This window comes from Mytilus edulis, chromosome 1, assembly GCF_963676685.1.
Source record: "Mytilus edulis chromosome 1, xbMytEdul2.2, whole genome shotgun sequence".
In the NCBI taxonomy this organism is placed as follows: domain Eukaryota; kingdom Metazoa; phylum Mollusca; class Bivalvia; order Mytilida; family Mytilidae; genus Mytilus; species Mytilus edulis.
Genome location: NC_092344.1, coordinates 119756901 through 119772976, shown reverse-complemented (window position 1 = coordinate 119772976; position 16076 = coordinate 119756901). Strand labels below are relative to the sequence as shown.

At 32.4% G+C, this 16076-nt stretch overlaps 1 protein-coding gene across 1 annotated transcript in view; it reads left to right on the top strand.

Annotated features, from left to right (window-relative positions):
- LOC139503496 (QRFP-like peptide receptor) overlaps nt 1-12488 on the top strand; it is a 40567-nt gene extending 28079 nt beyond the window's left edge. Inside the window, exons 3-6 of the mRNA XM_071293288.1 lie at nt 1910-2033; nt 9266-9468; nt 11035-11128; nt 11423-12488. Coding sequence (XP_071149389.1) covers nt 1910-2033; nt 9266-9468; nt 11035-11128; nt 11423-11824 — 823 coding nt within the window. The 3' untranslated portion in view covers nt 11825-12488. The remainder of the gene's footprint in view (nt 1-1909; nt 2034-9265; nt 9469-11034; nt 11129-11422) is intronic.
- Nucleotides 12489-16076: the final 3588 nt, after the last annotated feature.

The following is a 16076-nucleotide window of genomic DNA, read 5'->3' as shown; positions in this document are numbered from 1 at the left end:
CATTATATCGTTATGTTTTACCTCAACTGTTAAAATGTAATAGCACTTTCTTGTCTTAGAATACTATTTTTGACAAAGTTTTCAGAGTGATTTACTTTGTATTACTGATGATCAGGCTAGATTTCTTTTACTCGCTTGATGTCTTAATGAAGGGATATCACTTAGAAACCAACAGTACATGTAAATTCGGTATTAACTAGTTTGAACTGTAATCTTATTATTAGAAAATGCGTTTGCAGTCAATACAATTATTACTATCACTCGTGAATGTTTGCCTTGGGTCTTAAGAAACTGATGGCTTTACGCTTTTTTTAGAATCAAGACGAAAAGCAACTTGATCATCCATAACTTTGATAGAATTTCACTTCTACGGGAAGTACTTTATTCAAAAAGGCAGAATTCAAGTGGTTCAAATCCTATGAAAGAAATCCTTCGGGTTATGCCAAATGCAGTAAGACCTATCAACTTTCGTACAACTTAGATGTTCCAATATATTATAAATTCATTATGTTGGCTATACACTTCTACTTTTTATTTAGCAGATAATAAACACTTTGATTAAAGATACATTAATTCAGGCACGCTTGGTTGACATGTTTGTTTGTTTTCATATTCATTAGGATGATAAGAAAATGCTGACTGGTGTATCCCTAATTTTGAAGTATTTACCTATTAAGTTTGTTTTGTTTTGTTCACAGATAGTTGTCAATATAATGGAATTTTATGCGACTGTTATACAAGTGAGAGGTTTAGCTAGCTATAAAACCAGGTTTTACCCACCATTTTCTGCATAAACAAATACATGCACCAAGTCAGGAATGTGATAGTTGTTGTCCCTTGGTTGATGTGTTGGAGCTTTTTATTTTGCCATTTGCTTCGAGATTTTCCGATTCAATTTTAGAGTTCGGTATTTTTGTAATTTTACTTTTGGTTAATATCGTTATATATCCGTCAAAGTATTAACTTTAATACTTCTTCTATTACGCCACTTGTGCGTTTGATGGGCATCAAGCATACGTTTAAACGTTGAACAAAGTAATGACTATCAAATATACTGATTATTTCCATATTGGAGCTCAGATAAATGCAATAATTGATAAAATTAAGATTCCCTTATGATATATAAATCTGACAGAAATAATCATGAACTTATATTAGTAATATTTAAAAGGCAATGTTTACGCCCATGACATAAAAAAATGTAATTGACGTAGGAACATACATATTCAAAGTTAAGGTTTGCTTCTATGCAACTTATAAATACAAATAAATGAATAAGTAATGAAGACAGTGGCTACCTTATCTTTTTTCAAATCACGTTAATAAACGAAAATAGATGAAACATATGAAGTATAGAAATTTATTTTGGAATACTAAATTAAAATTGTATATTGTCTCTGGCTATAAAGTTCTTCAAATAGAAAAATAATAAGCTTTTAATACGTCAAAGTGTAATGTGATCTATGTGTGAGGGTAACCAGATACTGCATTATTTTATAACATTTAATTGAAAACAAACAAAATACCAATTAAACGCAAGATTCAAAATAGTTTTTAAGAAAGTAGATATTTTCCATTTTAAGTAAAAATTAACTCTTCGACACAAGGAAGGTAAGCATGCTTCAAAGTTTTCGAGAGCATAATAATTAAAACGACATAAGCGGATTTTCGGTCTATTGTATGGTAAGTCCTGAGATTTTATTGTACATATGATATACTCATTATATATGTACATTAACATCAATCAAATAAACTAAATTGTTGTAAAACATGCGACCTATAGCTATTAATGTCTGTGTCATTTGGTCGCGTGTGAAGACTTGTCTCATTGACATCATACCATATCTTATATAAAGAATCAAAACCTTCTTCTAGATTTCATTACATTAATGTTTTCTTATATTTTTAGGTATTATGCTATACTTCATCCAGTCAGATCGAAATATGTGTGCACCGTTGGAAGGGCAAAGAAAGTTATTTGTATATTATGGATAGCTTCCTTGGTTTTAGCATGTCCTATACTCTATGGGAGGGTATGTATAATAAATGTGATTTTCGTGTTCTTATATTTGTTAGTTTTCTTGTCTTATAGATACAGGCAACAGTAGTATACCACTGTTCGAAATTCATCAATCGATAGAGAAAAAAAACAAATCTGGATTACAAACTAAAACTGAGGGAAACGTATCAAATATAAGAGAACTACGACACAACAGAAACACAACACCAAAATGTAACTCACACAGAAACGAACTATAATGTAAATATACCCATTTTCCTGACTTGGTACAGGGCATTTTATGAAAAAATGATGGGTTGAATCTGGTGTTGTGGCATGCCAAACCGCTTTAATGGCAATGTTAATTATAAAATTAATTGACAACATTACACGACAGGGCTACAATAAATAAATGGGAGATATATAGAACAGAGAAACAAACGAATAATAGCCATCAAAAGGTACCAGGTTAAAAGATTGTATACCCCATACGTGCGTTACGTCAACACAAAACTATGCTGAGATGAAAAAAGTTTGAAAGCCAAACAAGTACAGAGTTGAAGTTCGTCGAGGACCAAAAGTTACAAAAAGTTGTGATAAATACGGCCATGGTTATCCGCCTGGGACAAAACCATTATTATTATCAAGAATAATACATAGTTTTGCAAACAGTAAATGTCATAAAATGACTATATAATACCTATTATATGATTAAATTTAAGTGGTGACTAGCTATAGAATAAAAACTAATACATTACAAAATCACAGCCGTGTTAGCCAAAGCCATTGCAACGCCCAAAGTGACGTCACATTTGAATTTCTAAAACGTTTTCCGAATATTAAGAAAGAATTTGGATGAAAGTCAAGATCAGATTTGTATGACACATCTAACTATTATTAATAACAGTGAAAATTATAATACTAATTGATATCTAATTGTAGTAGTAATTAGATAATTAATTGTATTATCTAGCTATGTCGGTGTTTCTTCTGATCAAACTGCAAACCAAATATATCGTGTAAATTTCGTTGATCCAAAATAAAATCTACCAAATGAACTGGATGATTAGTTATCCCCAACACACGAATACTACTGAAAAAATACGATTTACAACTACAAACGTTGACATTTGACAAACTCCGATGACAACAACAACAAACACAACATCAACCCAACAAATGAATTTGGGATGGAAAAGTACCGTGCCACTTCTTAAAGCAATACGAATTCACACTCAGCAAAACAGTCACATTCGGGAAAAAGCCACGTTCGGTAATAAAAAGAGCAGACGACGTAATGACGGACCACCATCTAACACGTGGTAAAAATGTCCATAGTTAGTTTGGACAAAGATGCATCGTATGGATCAACCAATTCGTGATGTGGTTCGTAAAATTTACGGAGTGTCATTTTTAATCTGTCTTCCTCTTAACTTTGTTGGAGCAGTTTCTGCGTTAGGCACACTCCTGTATATGCAGTCCGTATAGTGTGAACATGCACGAGAATAACGTATCAATTGTGATATAACACCAAACGAAGGGGCAGAGGGTATGTTACTGCTGAGAAATGGGAAATTGATAATTGGGAAGTTAAAATCGTCCTGTGTATCATAGATTTTCGTGTGAAGTCGTCCATCAGTGTCAATATTGAGGAAAAGATCAAGGTATGAAGCAATCCTTCTAGTATCAGTAGTATCCTTAATTTCAAGTTCACTGGGATATATGAGATGCATGTATTGGCTGAAATATGGGTTATTCAATGATTCATCATTATATCGGAGAGTAAAATTAAAGAATTTCGCAAGGCGCTTTTTCTGTTTGTCTTTTAAAAGGATTTGAATGAAATCTGCTTCATACTAGTACAAAAACAAATCGGCTAGTAGGGGTGCACAATTAGTACCCATTGGAATACCGATTGTCTGTTGAAATATGAATCCTCCAAACTCAACAAATATAGTATTACTTGTAGAATGTAACAAGTTTATTTTTACATATACCCATTTTTATGCCCCACCTACGATAGTAGAGGGGCATTATGTTTTCTAGTATGTGCCTCCATTCGTCCGTCCGTTCGTTCGTTCATCCGTTCGTTCGTCCCGTTTCAGGTTAAAGTTTTTGGTCAAGGTAGTTTTTGATGAAGCTGAAGTCCAATTAACTTGAAACTTAGTACACTTGTTGCTTATGATATGATCTTTCTAATGTAGACTTTTGACCCCAATTTCACGGTCCACTGAACATAGAAAATGAAAAAGGGAGTTTCAGGTTAAAGTTTTTGGTCAAGGTAGTTTTTGATGAAGTTGGGAGCAAACAACTTGAAACTTAGTACACATGCTCCATATGGTATGATCTTTCTAATTTTACTGCCAAATTAGATTTTTTACCCAATTTCACGGTCCATTGGACATGGAAAATGATAGTGCGAGTGGGGCATCCGTGTACTTAGGACACATTCTTGTTTATTAATCATATGTCAGTGTTTGGAAGTGAGTAGGCTTCCAAATTCATGTATGATAGTTATATATTTTATTAGATACAAAATACATTACATTAGATTTGAGGTACATGGCAAAAAAATTGTTATACGTCGCCTTTTCCGAACCCCAATACATTTTTTTAAATACAAAATAAAACCAACAATTTAAAAAGCAACGACAAAAACCTAACCGTTAACAAAATAGAAAACAACAACAAATCATAATGACAAACTCCTAGAGGTTGACATACAGTTTATCAAGTCTATAAGGTTGACATACAGTTTATCAAGTCTATAAGGTTGACATACAGTTTATCAAGTCTATAAGGTTGTTTATCAAGTCTATAAGGTTGACATACAGTTTATCAAGTCTATAAGGTTGACATACAGTTTATCAAGTCTATAAAGTTGACATACAGTTTATCAAGTCTATAAGGTTGACATACAGTTTATCAAGTCTATAAGGTTGACATACAGTTTATCAAGTCTATAAGGTTGACATACAGTTTATCAGGTCTATAAGGTTGACATACAGTTTATCAAGTCTATAAGGTTGACATACAGTTTATCAAGTCTATAAGGTTGTTTATCAAGTCTATAAGGTTGACATACAGTTTATCAAGTCTATAAGGTTGACATACAGTTTATCAAGTCTATAAAGTTGACATACAGTTTATCAAGTCTATAAAGTTGACATACAGTTTATCAAGTCTATAAAGTTGACATACAGTTTATCAAGTCTATAAGGTTGACATACAGTTTATCAAGTCTATAAAGTTGACATACAGTTTATCAAGTCTATAAGGTTGACATACAGTTTATCAAGTCTATAAGGTTGACATACAGTTTATCAAGTCTATAAGGTTGACATACAGTTTATCAAGTCTATAAGGTTGACATACAGTTTATCAAGTCTATAAGGTTGACATACAGTTTATCAAGTCTATAAGGTTGACATACAGTTTATCAAGTCAATAAGGTTCACCTAAAATATTTAACAGATCTATCTGATTTTATAACATGTCTTTATCTTTTTAAAAACAAAGTTTATCTATCCTACTGTTGTTTTTATTTGATTTGCACATTCTAATTTGGCGTATACAGTAGCATATATTTTTTTGTCTTTTGTGTTTAAAAGAGGTCGTTTTCTTTCCTATATACAAAAGATCTCCTTATATCAAAGTTTTACACGACTTTTAATATATGATTGTGGAAAAGACTTGATATGTCTTTACATTGAATGGTAAGTGTCTTCAAGTTGCATAACAACAAGTTTATCTGTTTTATTAAGCAAATACTTAACAATTGACACCCATGTCAGTTCACAATGATTTGAACCTTCCTAAAAAAAACTGTTCATTATCTTCTAATCACTTTACTAATAAAAACAAAAGTAAAATTACAAAAATTATGAACTGAAAAAGCAATAAAAAGATATAATTCACAAAGCTGTGCTCTAGTGCAAATTCATGACTCACATTTATAAAACAAGAATATTGGCAGATTTAATTTGTTACTTGTATTACTGCGCGAAGTAAAATACCGAACTCATCAAATGGCAATGTCAACAGGTCAAACGAATGGAAAACAGTTGTCATATTTCTGACTTGGTGCAGGCAATTTCTTTTACCTAATGAATATCATAAAATTTTACATTTTTCATTGTTCAAATCATTATGACGTCGTGAAAGTCTATTTTGGTTATTTGTGGTAACGCATTCCTACGATGTCATAACGCTGAAGCCATTAGTACCCATTGGAATACCGATTGTCTGTTGAAATATGAATCCTCCAAACTCAACAAATATAGTATTACTTGTAGAATGTAACAAGTTTATTTTTACATATACCCATTTTTATGCCCCACCTACGATAGTAGAGGGGCATTATGTTTTCTAGTATGTGCCTCCATTCGTCCGTCCGTTCGTTCGTTCATCCGTTCGTTCGTCCCGTTTCAGGTTAAAGTTTTTGGTCAAGGTAGTTTTTGATGAAGCTGAAGTCCAATTAACTTGAAACTTAGTACACTTGTTGCTTATGATATGATCTTTCTAATGTAGACTTTTGACCCCAATTTCACGGTCCACTGAACATAGAAAATGAAAAAGGGAGTTTCAGGTTAAAGTTTTTGGTCAAGGTAGTTTTTGATGAAGTTGGGAGCAAACAACTTGAAACTTAGTACACATGCTCCATATGGTATGATCTTTCTAATTTTACTGCCAAATTAGATTTTTTACCCAATTTCACGGTCCATTGGACATGGAAAATGATAGTGCGAGTGGGGCATCCGTGTACTTAGGACACATTCTTGTTTATTAATCATATGTCAGTGTTTGGAAGTGAGTAGGCTTCCAAATTCATGTATGATAGTTATATATTTTATTAGATACAAAATACATTACATTAGATTTGAGGTACATGGCAAAAAAATTGTTATACGTCGCCTTTTCCGAACCCCAATACATTTTTTTAAATACAAAATAAAACCAACAATTTAAAAAGCAACGACAAAAACCTAACCGTTAACAAAATAGAAAACAACAACAAATCATAATGACAAACTCCTAGAGGTTGACATACAGTTTATCAAGTCTATAAAGTTGACATACAGTTTATCAAGTCTATAAGGTTGACATACAGTTTATCAAGTCTATAAGGTTGTTTATCAAGTCTATAAGGTTGACATACAGTTTATCAAGTCTATAAGGTTGACATACAGTTTATCAAGTCTATAAAGTTGACATACAGTTTATCAAGTCTATAAGGTTGACATACAGTTTATCAAGTCTATAAGGTTGACATACAGTTTATCAAGTCTATAAGGTTGACATACAGTTTATCAGGTCTATAAGGTTGACATACAGTTTATCAAGTCTATAAGGTTGACATACAGTTTATCAAGTCTATAAGGTTGTTTATCAAGTCTATAAGGTTGACATACAGTTTATCAAGTCTATAAGGTTGACATACAGTTTATCAAGTCTATAAAGTTGACATACAGTTTATCAAGTCTATAAAGTTGACATACAGTTTATCAAGTCTATAAAGTTGACATACAGTTTATCAAGTCTATAAGGTTGACATACAGTTTATCAAGTCTATAAAGTTGACATACAGTTTATCAAGTCTATAAGGTTGACATACAGTTTATCAAGTCTGTAAGGTTGACATACAGTTTATCAAGTCTATAAGGTTGACATACAGTTTATCAAGTCTATAAGGTTGACATACAGTTTATCAAGTCTATAAGGTTGACATACAGTTTATCAAGTCTATAAGGTTGACATACAGTTTATCAAGTCAATAAGGTTCACCTAAAATATTTAACAGATCTATCTGATTTTATAACATGTCTTTATCTTTTTAAAAACAAAGTTTATCTATCCTACTGTTGTTTTTATTTGATTTGCACATTCTAATTTGGCGTATACAGTAGCATATATTTTTTTGTCTTTTGTGTTTAAAAGAGGTCGTTTTCTTTCCTATATACAAAAGATCTCCTTATATCAAAGTTTTACACGACTTTTAATATATGATTGTGGAAAAGACTTGATATGTCTTTACATTGAATGGTAAGTGTCTTCAAGTTGCATAACAACAAGTTTATCTGTTTTATTAAGCAAATACTTAACAATTGACACCCATGTCAGTTCACAATGATTTGAACCTTCCTAAAAAAAACTGTTCATTATCTTCTAATCACTTTACTAATAAAAACAAAAGTAAAATTACAAAAATTATGAACTGAAAAAGCAATAAAAAGATATAATTCACAAAGCTGTGCTCTAGTGCAAATTCATGACTCACATTTATAAAACAAGAATATTGGCAGATTTAATTTGTTACTTGTATTACTGCGCGAAGTAAAATACCGAACTCATCAAATGGCAATGTCAACAGGTCAAACGAATGGAAAACAGTTGTCATATTTCTGACTTGGTGCAGGCAATTTCTTTTACCTAATGAATATCATAAAATTTTACATTTTTCATTGTTCAAATCATTATGACGTCGTGAAAGTCTATTTTGGTTATTTGTGGTAACGCATTCCTACGATGTCATAACGCTGAAGCCATCAGTTTTTATGTCGGACTTCAAGACACGATTCTGTCATGGAATCTTCATTTAAGGCTAGAAACTTTTGTATACAAATTCTAACCTTTGTTTTGTTTGTTGGTGCAAAAACAAACGTTTAATATCATTAAGTAATGATAAAACACTAACAATAGCATCCGAGGTTGACAAAAATCTACTGCGTTTTTAAAACGTGTACCTACTTTCTAAAGATGCTCAACTTTTTAGGGTATAAACTAATTTTTTTCGCCTAAAATTTGAAAAATCCGAATTTCCAGAACGTTGTTATATACTATCCGGAAATTCTATACTCTCCAACTTAAAACTGTCTTTGGAAATCATGGATAACATTGCAAAAAAGCAGAATTTCATCCATATTTTGGACGGAATTATAACTTATTTCATTATTACTCTTGGAAAATTTCTGAAATTATTTTGCACCATTAAGTAAACAAAAGGTAGCTATTTGTATATATGCCTATATTTTTTTGCCGTCAGTGAGATTTTATGACTCAAAGTTGAGTAAGAAATTCCCTCTTAAAGTACAACGAGAACAATTATTCGATGTAATGACGTTGAGGAGACGTTATAGTAAATAAAAAAACCTTTCACGTGGTCGTTATAATTTGAACTTAGTGAACATATGCTGATTCAAATATCTAAATGAATTGAAATATACAATCTAGTAAAAACCATATGCGATTCTTTCAATCTCATTTCAGGAGTACCATATCGTACATGGCATAAATCGGAAGGCAATTTGGTGCAGAAAGATCTGGAATTCATTTGCGATATCTGTAGCCTATGAAATTTACATGATATATATCTTATTGCTAGTACCCGTTATTATAATGACGTTCGCCTATGTAAACATATGCCTTGAATTGTGGCATATTTCATCATTTCAAAGTAGACAGCAACGCAGGTTAGTGTCAGTACGATTTTTTTTAACCTTTTGTACATATATTTTTACAAAGTTCATCTAGCGATGTAGCATCTTCTCAATGAACAGTTTTCTTCATTTATGTGACAGGCAATGTTATTGAATAATAATTTTCAAATTTGCTGTAATAATATTTCTGAATAAAGTAACATATCTCCCTAAGGCAAAGTCTTAATCCATGTCCTGATTTGGCTCTACGTTTGTTCCTAATTGGTATGATCGGATGTTTGCCGTTTGTATATTTTTTTTTTTAAATATATTTTGCTTCGGGTATCACTGTAAAGACAGTTATTGTCCAAATGAGGATCAATTGAAGTAAAATTGGTACCGTTAATGTATTCATTCTTGAACGCTAAATGGATATAAATTTAGAGAGGGGTAACATTTTGTGTATACATATATACGCGTAGGAATGGCTAAGTTGAGCTGAGTATTAACCCTTATTCTTCCAATGAACAGTTCTTCCTTTGTTCTCAACACTGTCACTTTCTCATAGTGATGAATACTCGTACCAAGTACAATCCGAACTCCAAGTATTAATGATGGGTGGAAGCACAGACTGATGCACAAAGAAGCTGATTAGTATAAGTACCAGCCAGTAATCCGCATTGTCCTATCTAGACAGGGACAAATTATATACAGAAAAGAAAACCGTTGAATTAAATCTTCAATTTTTAAATATACCACAGATATGTTGGAGATAAGAAAAAACAGGGCTCAAATCGGGTTCTAGTGAGAAGTAATATTTGCAGTCAGCATAAAGCACACTGATATTTTCAGTAGAGTAAGTTAGCTGCGCGTAATATTTGAGAAGATAGATTAAAATATTTCTTGAATTGATCGATTATCGGTTGTATGTTGCATTAATATATATATATATATATATATATATATATGGATATGTCTGCCTGTGTGTAGTGACAACTGCAAATTATACCTTGTCCATCGGATTTCTTATGATTAAGAAATACCAGGCCTTAGAATACGTATAAAGTGCCTAGAAAATCAACCTAACGATGTTAGAGTAGATTTGATTCGTAACTTCCTCCCCGGCGCCGGGGCTGGAACCTGTACTTTATTTTCTAACTTCTACGACAACACCGCCTAGCATTGCGCAGAGACCTTATCCCCTCCTCTAACTCTAGCTTATCATAAGATAAGCTAGAGTTAGAGGAGGGGATAAGGTCTCTGCGCAATGCTAGGCGGTGTTGTCGTAGAAGTTAGAAAATAAAGTACAGGTTCCAGCCCCGGCGCCGGGGAGGAAGTTACGAATCAAATCTACTATATATATATATGGGATGTATTTTATTGAAAGATAAATAAGTTATTTCCTAACTTTGATGATTATTGTATGTTTTTGTATGTATTTCTATTTTAATGATCGCAATGCTGACTTTGGGACTTAAGTTAATGTGCTAGCCTGACAAGCATGCCCTACTTCTCCCTGTTTTTAAGGACACCATAGGTTTTATTGAAGTGTAAGTGACACATTGAAAGATAGGTACGCTTTTAATATGTATTTTGAACCTCTTGATATTTTTTTTATAGGTTAACTTCACCGAACGGTTCAAATACAGATACAGATAGTTCCCCATATTTAGTACCTCGAAAGTCACGTGATGATAATAAAAGTAAAAAGCAGGTGAGTGGGATAGTAATAGCAACTTTAATATAAAGATAAGTAGTTTTTCTCCTTTTTATCTGTTGATGTAAAACGATTGCTTTTTCAGTACGTCTTTTAAGTTTATGTATGTTTAAATCATTGTTATAGTATCAGCTATTCATTGTTTTTTCCTCAGGTACCTGTAAGTTCATTTAAAAAGTACGCCAATTTCAATTTCAATTTCAAACCATTATTTCTTAGTGATCTTGTAGTTTTGTTATTTTAGCGGAATGACTCAATTGTAATTTCTATGTATTTTTATCTTTTGTACAGGTCATTAAAATGTTGGTAGCTGTGATTGTAATTTTCATTATATGTTGGGCTCCATTACAAATCAACAATGTTTTAGTCGGATTTGAAGTTTTACCAGATCTCCATGAAGGCCACCATAAACATATTCGTGAAGCTTTTTACATTATGGCATATGCCAACAGCAGTATTAATCCTATCATATACACATTTATGTCGAAAAAGTTCAAGGAGACATTTAAAAAGACGATTTGTGCTTGTGTAGTATGGAGACGCGGAACTAGCCGATCACAAACGTATCGGTACGCAACAGAACTTAGAGACGAAGGAAGTAAGACGTGTCATACGTCACTTGTCAACCATAAAAATGTTATTGAAATGAACTCTTATGGATCGCAGAGGTCATCAAGCCCTTCACATGTGTAGACGGTAACTCTTAGGGATAGCAGAGATCAACAAGTTATTCACATGTGTAGAAGGTGAAAAGACACGAACATAGTTTATCAGAATCTTGAAACTATGAGAAAGCAATTGTTTCATTGTTGTAAGAATTGAGCTAAACCTGGTGACAAAATATCTTTGTAGTCAATGCTCAACAAATTACAGTATACTAATGCTATGCAGCATGAACTGGCAGATACTTTTCATTCATCATAGATAGTAAAAATATTCATTTTTACATCGTTGTTACAAATAATACAACTCTTGAAGTACACATGAGCTGTTTTAATGTCTCTTTGATAGAGACACGTAAGAAAATTGTGTTATATATGAAAGAACTGAAAAAAACTAATTAGCTTTACAATGTATCAAATAAACATAGTATTAACATGATTCTATGTAATTAAATAAGTGCATTTTATGAAATCAGCAGTGATTTATTTTGAAAGAAATCCTTCACCAGCTGTAGCTCGAATAAAACGAAAGCCTCTTCAGCTTATAACACTAATACAGTTTGTAATCGTGTTGTATTTCAAAGCTTCGTAAGGCAATTAAAACAACATATCTAAGGATTCTGTATATGTCTATCAGGCGAAGTCTCATAGGCGAAGTCTCATAAACAACGATTGAATTACTTTGAGTATGTACGACTTATCGTATTGCATCAGACTTGTATCCTCCAATCAACACAGTTTGGATTCAAAATAAAGGTCATCAGGCTTATTCCATTTATATGTTGGCTATTTTCTAGAATATAATGTGATTTATCCCTCATTTAATTCTTTCATTACCATGTCTTTTGAAGTTTGGTGCAATGGTTCATGATGCACCATATTAAGCATCACATTAAAGGGTCAAACATACATACAGGGTGAACGCAGGTGGTACTGTATTGTATTTTGCAGACGGCAAGGAGCCAGCTACGGATCAACTGTATTTGGGGGTTAATGAATTGAGCAACGCTACATAAAGCAATTATTATATGATGTTATAATGTACATTTCATGCACTAACTATTTATTGTCATATAATACAGTCTATCGTTGGCTCGGTGAAAAACGCGCTGAAAATGTTGGTCTCCAGATTTAATAATATAGATAAATAACAACTAACTGACAACACCATGAAAAATAAAAAATACATCAAACAGACAGATAATTTCACAACACTGCTTTTAAAACTGAAAAGTGAGTAATACTAGCTCCATCAAACACAAGGGACATGTCGGGTGCCCTAGACGGATATGCAGATCCTTCAACTTATGGCATCACACTGCATAGAAAACTGAAAAATTAGTAATACTAGCTCCATCAAACAAATGGGACATTTCGGGTGCCCCAGACGGATATGCAGATCCTTTTCAACTTATGGCATCCGTCATATTGTTCCTGGTAGTAACAAATAAGTAGAGATGTTTCTTTCGGTAATATCACAAACGAGGAACAGTGGAAAGGATTGTGGGTTAAGACATTTGGTCATCTTTACAGAGATTCTATAAGGGTCAACAAACTAGTTATTGCACTTATAAAACTTCCTTATTTTACTTTATCTAATTCGAACGCTTTAAATAGAAAAAGGGTGTTTTGGAGAAATGACTAGACAATATAAAAGATAAATCAAGATAAAAAAAAATCTAAATTTAAAATTAAAGCAATAGCTGCACGACACCTTTTCAAGATATTTTAAGAGATGAAAACTCATTAAAGATCCCAGGTTTATTTTTTAGTACGGTAATAGAGCAGTTCGTCTATATAAAAATCCCTAGGTGCTCGATTCTAAATAGTTTAAATGTCATATCAAATACGTCGAAGAGCATTAAATAACAAAACCTTTTAATATTGTACGAAATACGGCAAGAGCAATTGTTATCTATCACATGGGATATAAAAAAACTTGTTAACACGAAATAGCTGACTACTAGGCTGGTAATTACCTTAGAGACGAAACATTTAACAGGAGTGTCATCCAGCCAGTAGTTGTTAAAACTCTTCATATATATCAGGCTTTTTATTTAGTCCGCTAGGCGCACATACCGTCAAATAAAGCTTTACCAGATACGCTCGAATCATAAAAGTTGGGATATCACATGAGTTACGAATTTAAAAGCATTCAACAATAATTTTATATTGGGAGTATCACGTCTTCTTATTAGCTAACGGTGTTTTGTCTATCAGCTCATATACATAATTTGGTCAAGGTCTCAACGTTTTTTCATGATTTACTCCGTCTAAAAATGAAATTTGAAATTAAATAATGAGAAAATTTTATTTAAGGAATGACTGTAATATTTTTTTCTGTCTTTTCGAGATAACATCCAAAATATTACAGTCCTTAAATAAAATTTCCAAAAAATGTACTAGTACCAAATATGGCTTGTTTGTCAAGTTCAGAAATACCTTGGTGTTTCGAACAGTTTATAGTTTGAAAATGTGCATAAACAGTTAATTTACAGAAAATTATCATATCATTTCCATTTATATGTCAAAACAAAAGGACTTACCTCTAGTCGGTAAATAGCATGGGAACTAAACTTCTACAAGCACTTATAGTAGTTTTTAGCTAGTCAACTAATCAATCAAAAGGTGAAGTATCCTGATGGTTTTCAAAAAGAATTAATTTGTTTAAATCAGAGTGTTTTTGTATTATGTGTCCCTTCCTAAAACAAAGACGCTGCATTTACGGTAGTATTTCCTTCCTTTTAAGACTCTTTGTTTATATGTCTTAAACTAGAATGAGGAATAAGTATGTAAAAGCTTGGTTGGACAAATGTTCTGATACTTGGAGAGGAACTTTGTTGGTATATACTTTCGCAGGTCTTTGTGTAAATTCTTATTCATACTGCCATTTGAGTCTTCTTAGGTCCATTTTAATTGCTGATAAATTAGATATTGTACATTTGGAGATTCCGTTGACCTTTTGCAATACCGGCAAACTTACATGTATTTAAGGGAAAGTAAACTCACAAAAATACTGAGCTCCGAGGATAATTCAAAAAGGAAAGTCCCTAATCAAACGGCAAAATCAAAAGCTCAAACAAATCAAACAAATGGTTAACAACTGTCATATTCCTGACTGTGTACTTGCATTTTCTTCGGTAGAAAATGGTGGATTAAACCTGGTTTTATAGCTAGCTAAGCCTGTAACTTGTATGCCAGTCGCACCAAATTCCACAAGAACGGGATGTATCAATACAGAGCCACGTCATATGTAACAAAGAGGCATATAGATAAAGCACATAAGCAGAAATGAAAGATAAGAAAACATAAATTATAAATGTTTTGTTTGTTTGATATGCGGCGGGGTTAAACATGTTTATGAGATCTCAAGCCTTCCCCTATACCTCTAACCAATGTAGAAAAGTAAACGCATAACAATAAACACATTAAAATTCAGTTCAAGAGAAGTCCGATTCTGATGTCAGAAGATGTAACCAAAGAAAATAAACAAAATGACAATAATACATAAATAACAACAGACTACTAGCAGTTAACTGACATACCAGCTCCAGACTTCAATTAAACTGATTGAAAGATTATATATTCATCATATGAATATCAGACACAATCCTTCCCGTTATGGGGTTTAGTATATTGTCTTTATACCAGCTTTGATAATTTGGAATACCTACTAATTTTCACTTCTTTCTACTACATTTGTATGAACATCAAGATTATTCTTGCTAAATCTGTACAGGAAAGTTTTATCTAGCTCTAATTGTATAGTTTTATTGTTGATATTCACCCCATATGTATCTAGTGTTAAATTAGGTATTTATATGACAGAACTTTCTTGGTATTCCTAATTATTGGAAAATTTTATATACACTAAAGTAGTATGCCTAAAACGATAAAGTTATTTATCATGTACCTGTATATATTATGAAAACCGTTTTTTTCAAAAGTGATTATTTTCTAAGGGTTATTAAATATTTCGCGGTGGTGTCTTGTCATGGCTTTGTTTGGACTTGTTTGTTTGCTTTTTGGCCTTGAATGTTTGTCCCTAATATTTCAGAAAAAGGGAGAAGGTTTGGTACCATTAAAACGTTTAATCCCGCTGCAAATGTTTGCACCTGTCCTGAGTCAGGAATCTGATATATAGTAGTTGTCGTTTGTGTATGTAATTTATACGTGTTTCTCGTTTCTCGTTTTTATATAGATTAGACCGTTGGTTTTCCCGTTGGAATGGTTTTACACTAGTAATTTTGGGGTCCTTTAAACTTGTTGTTCGGTGTGCGCCA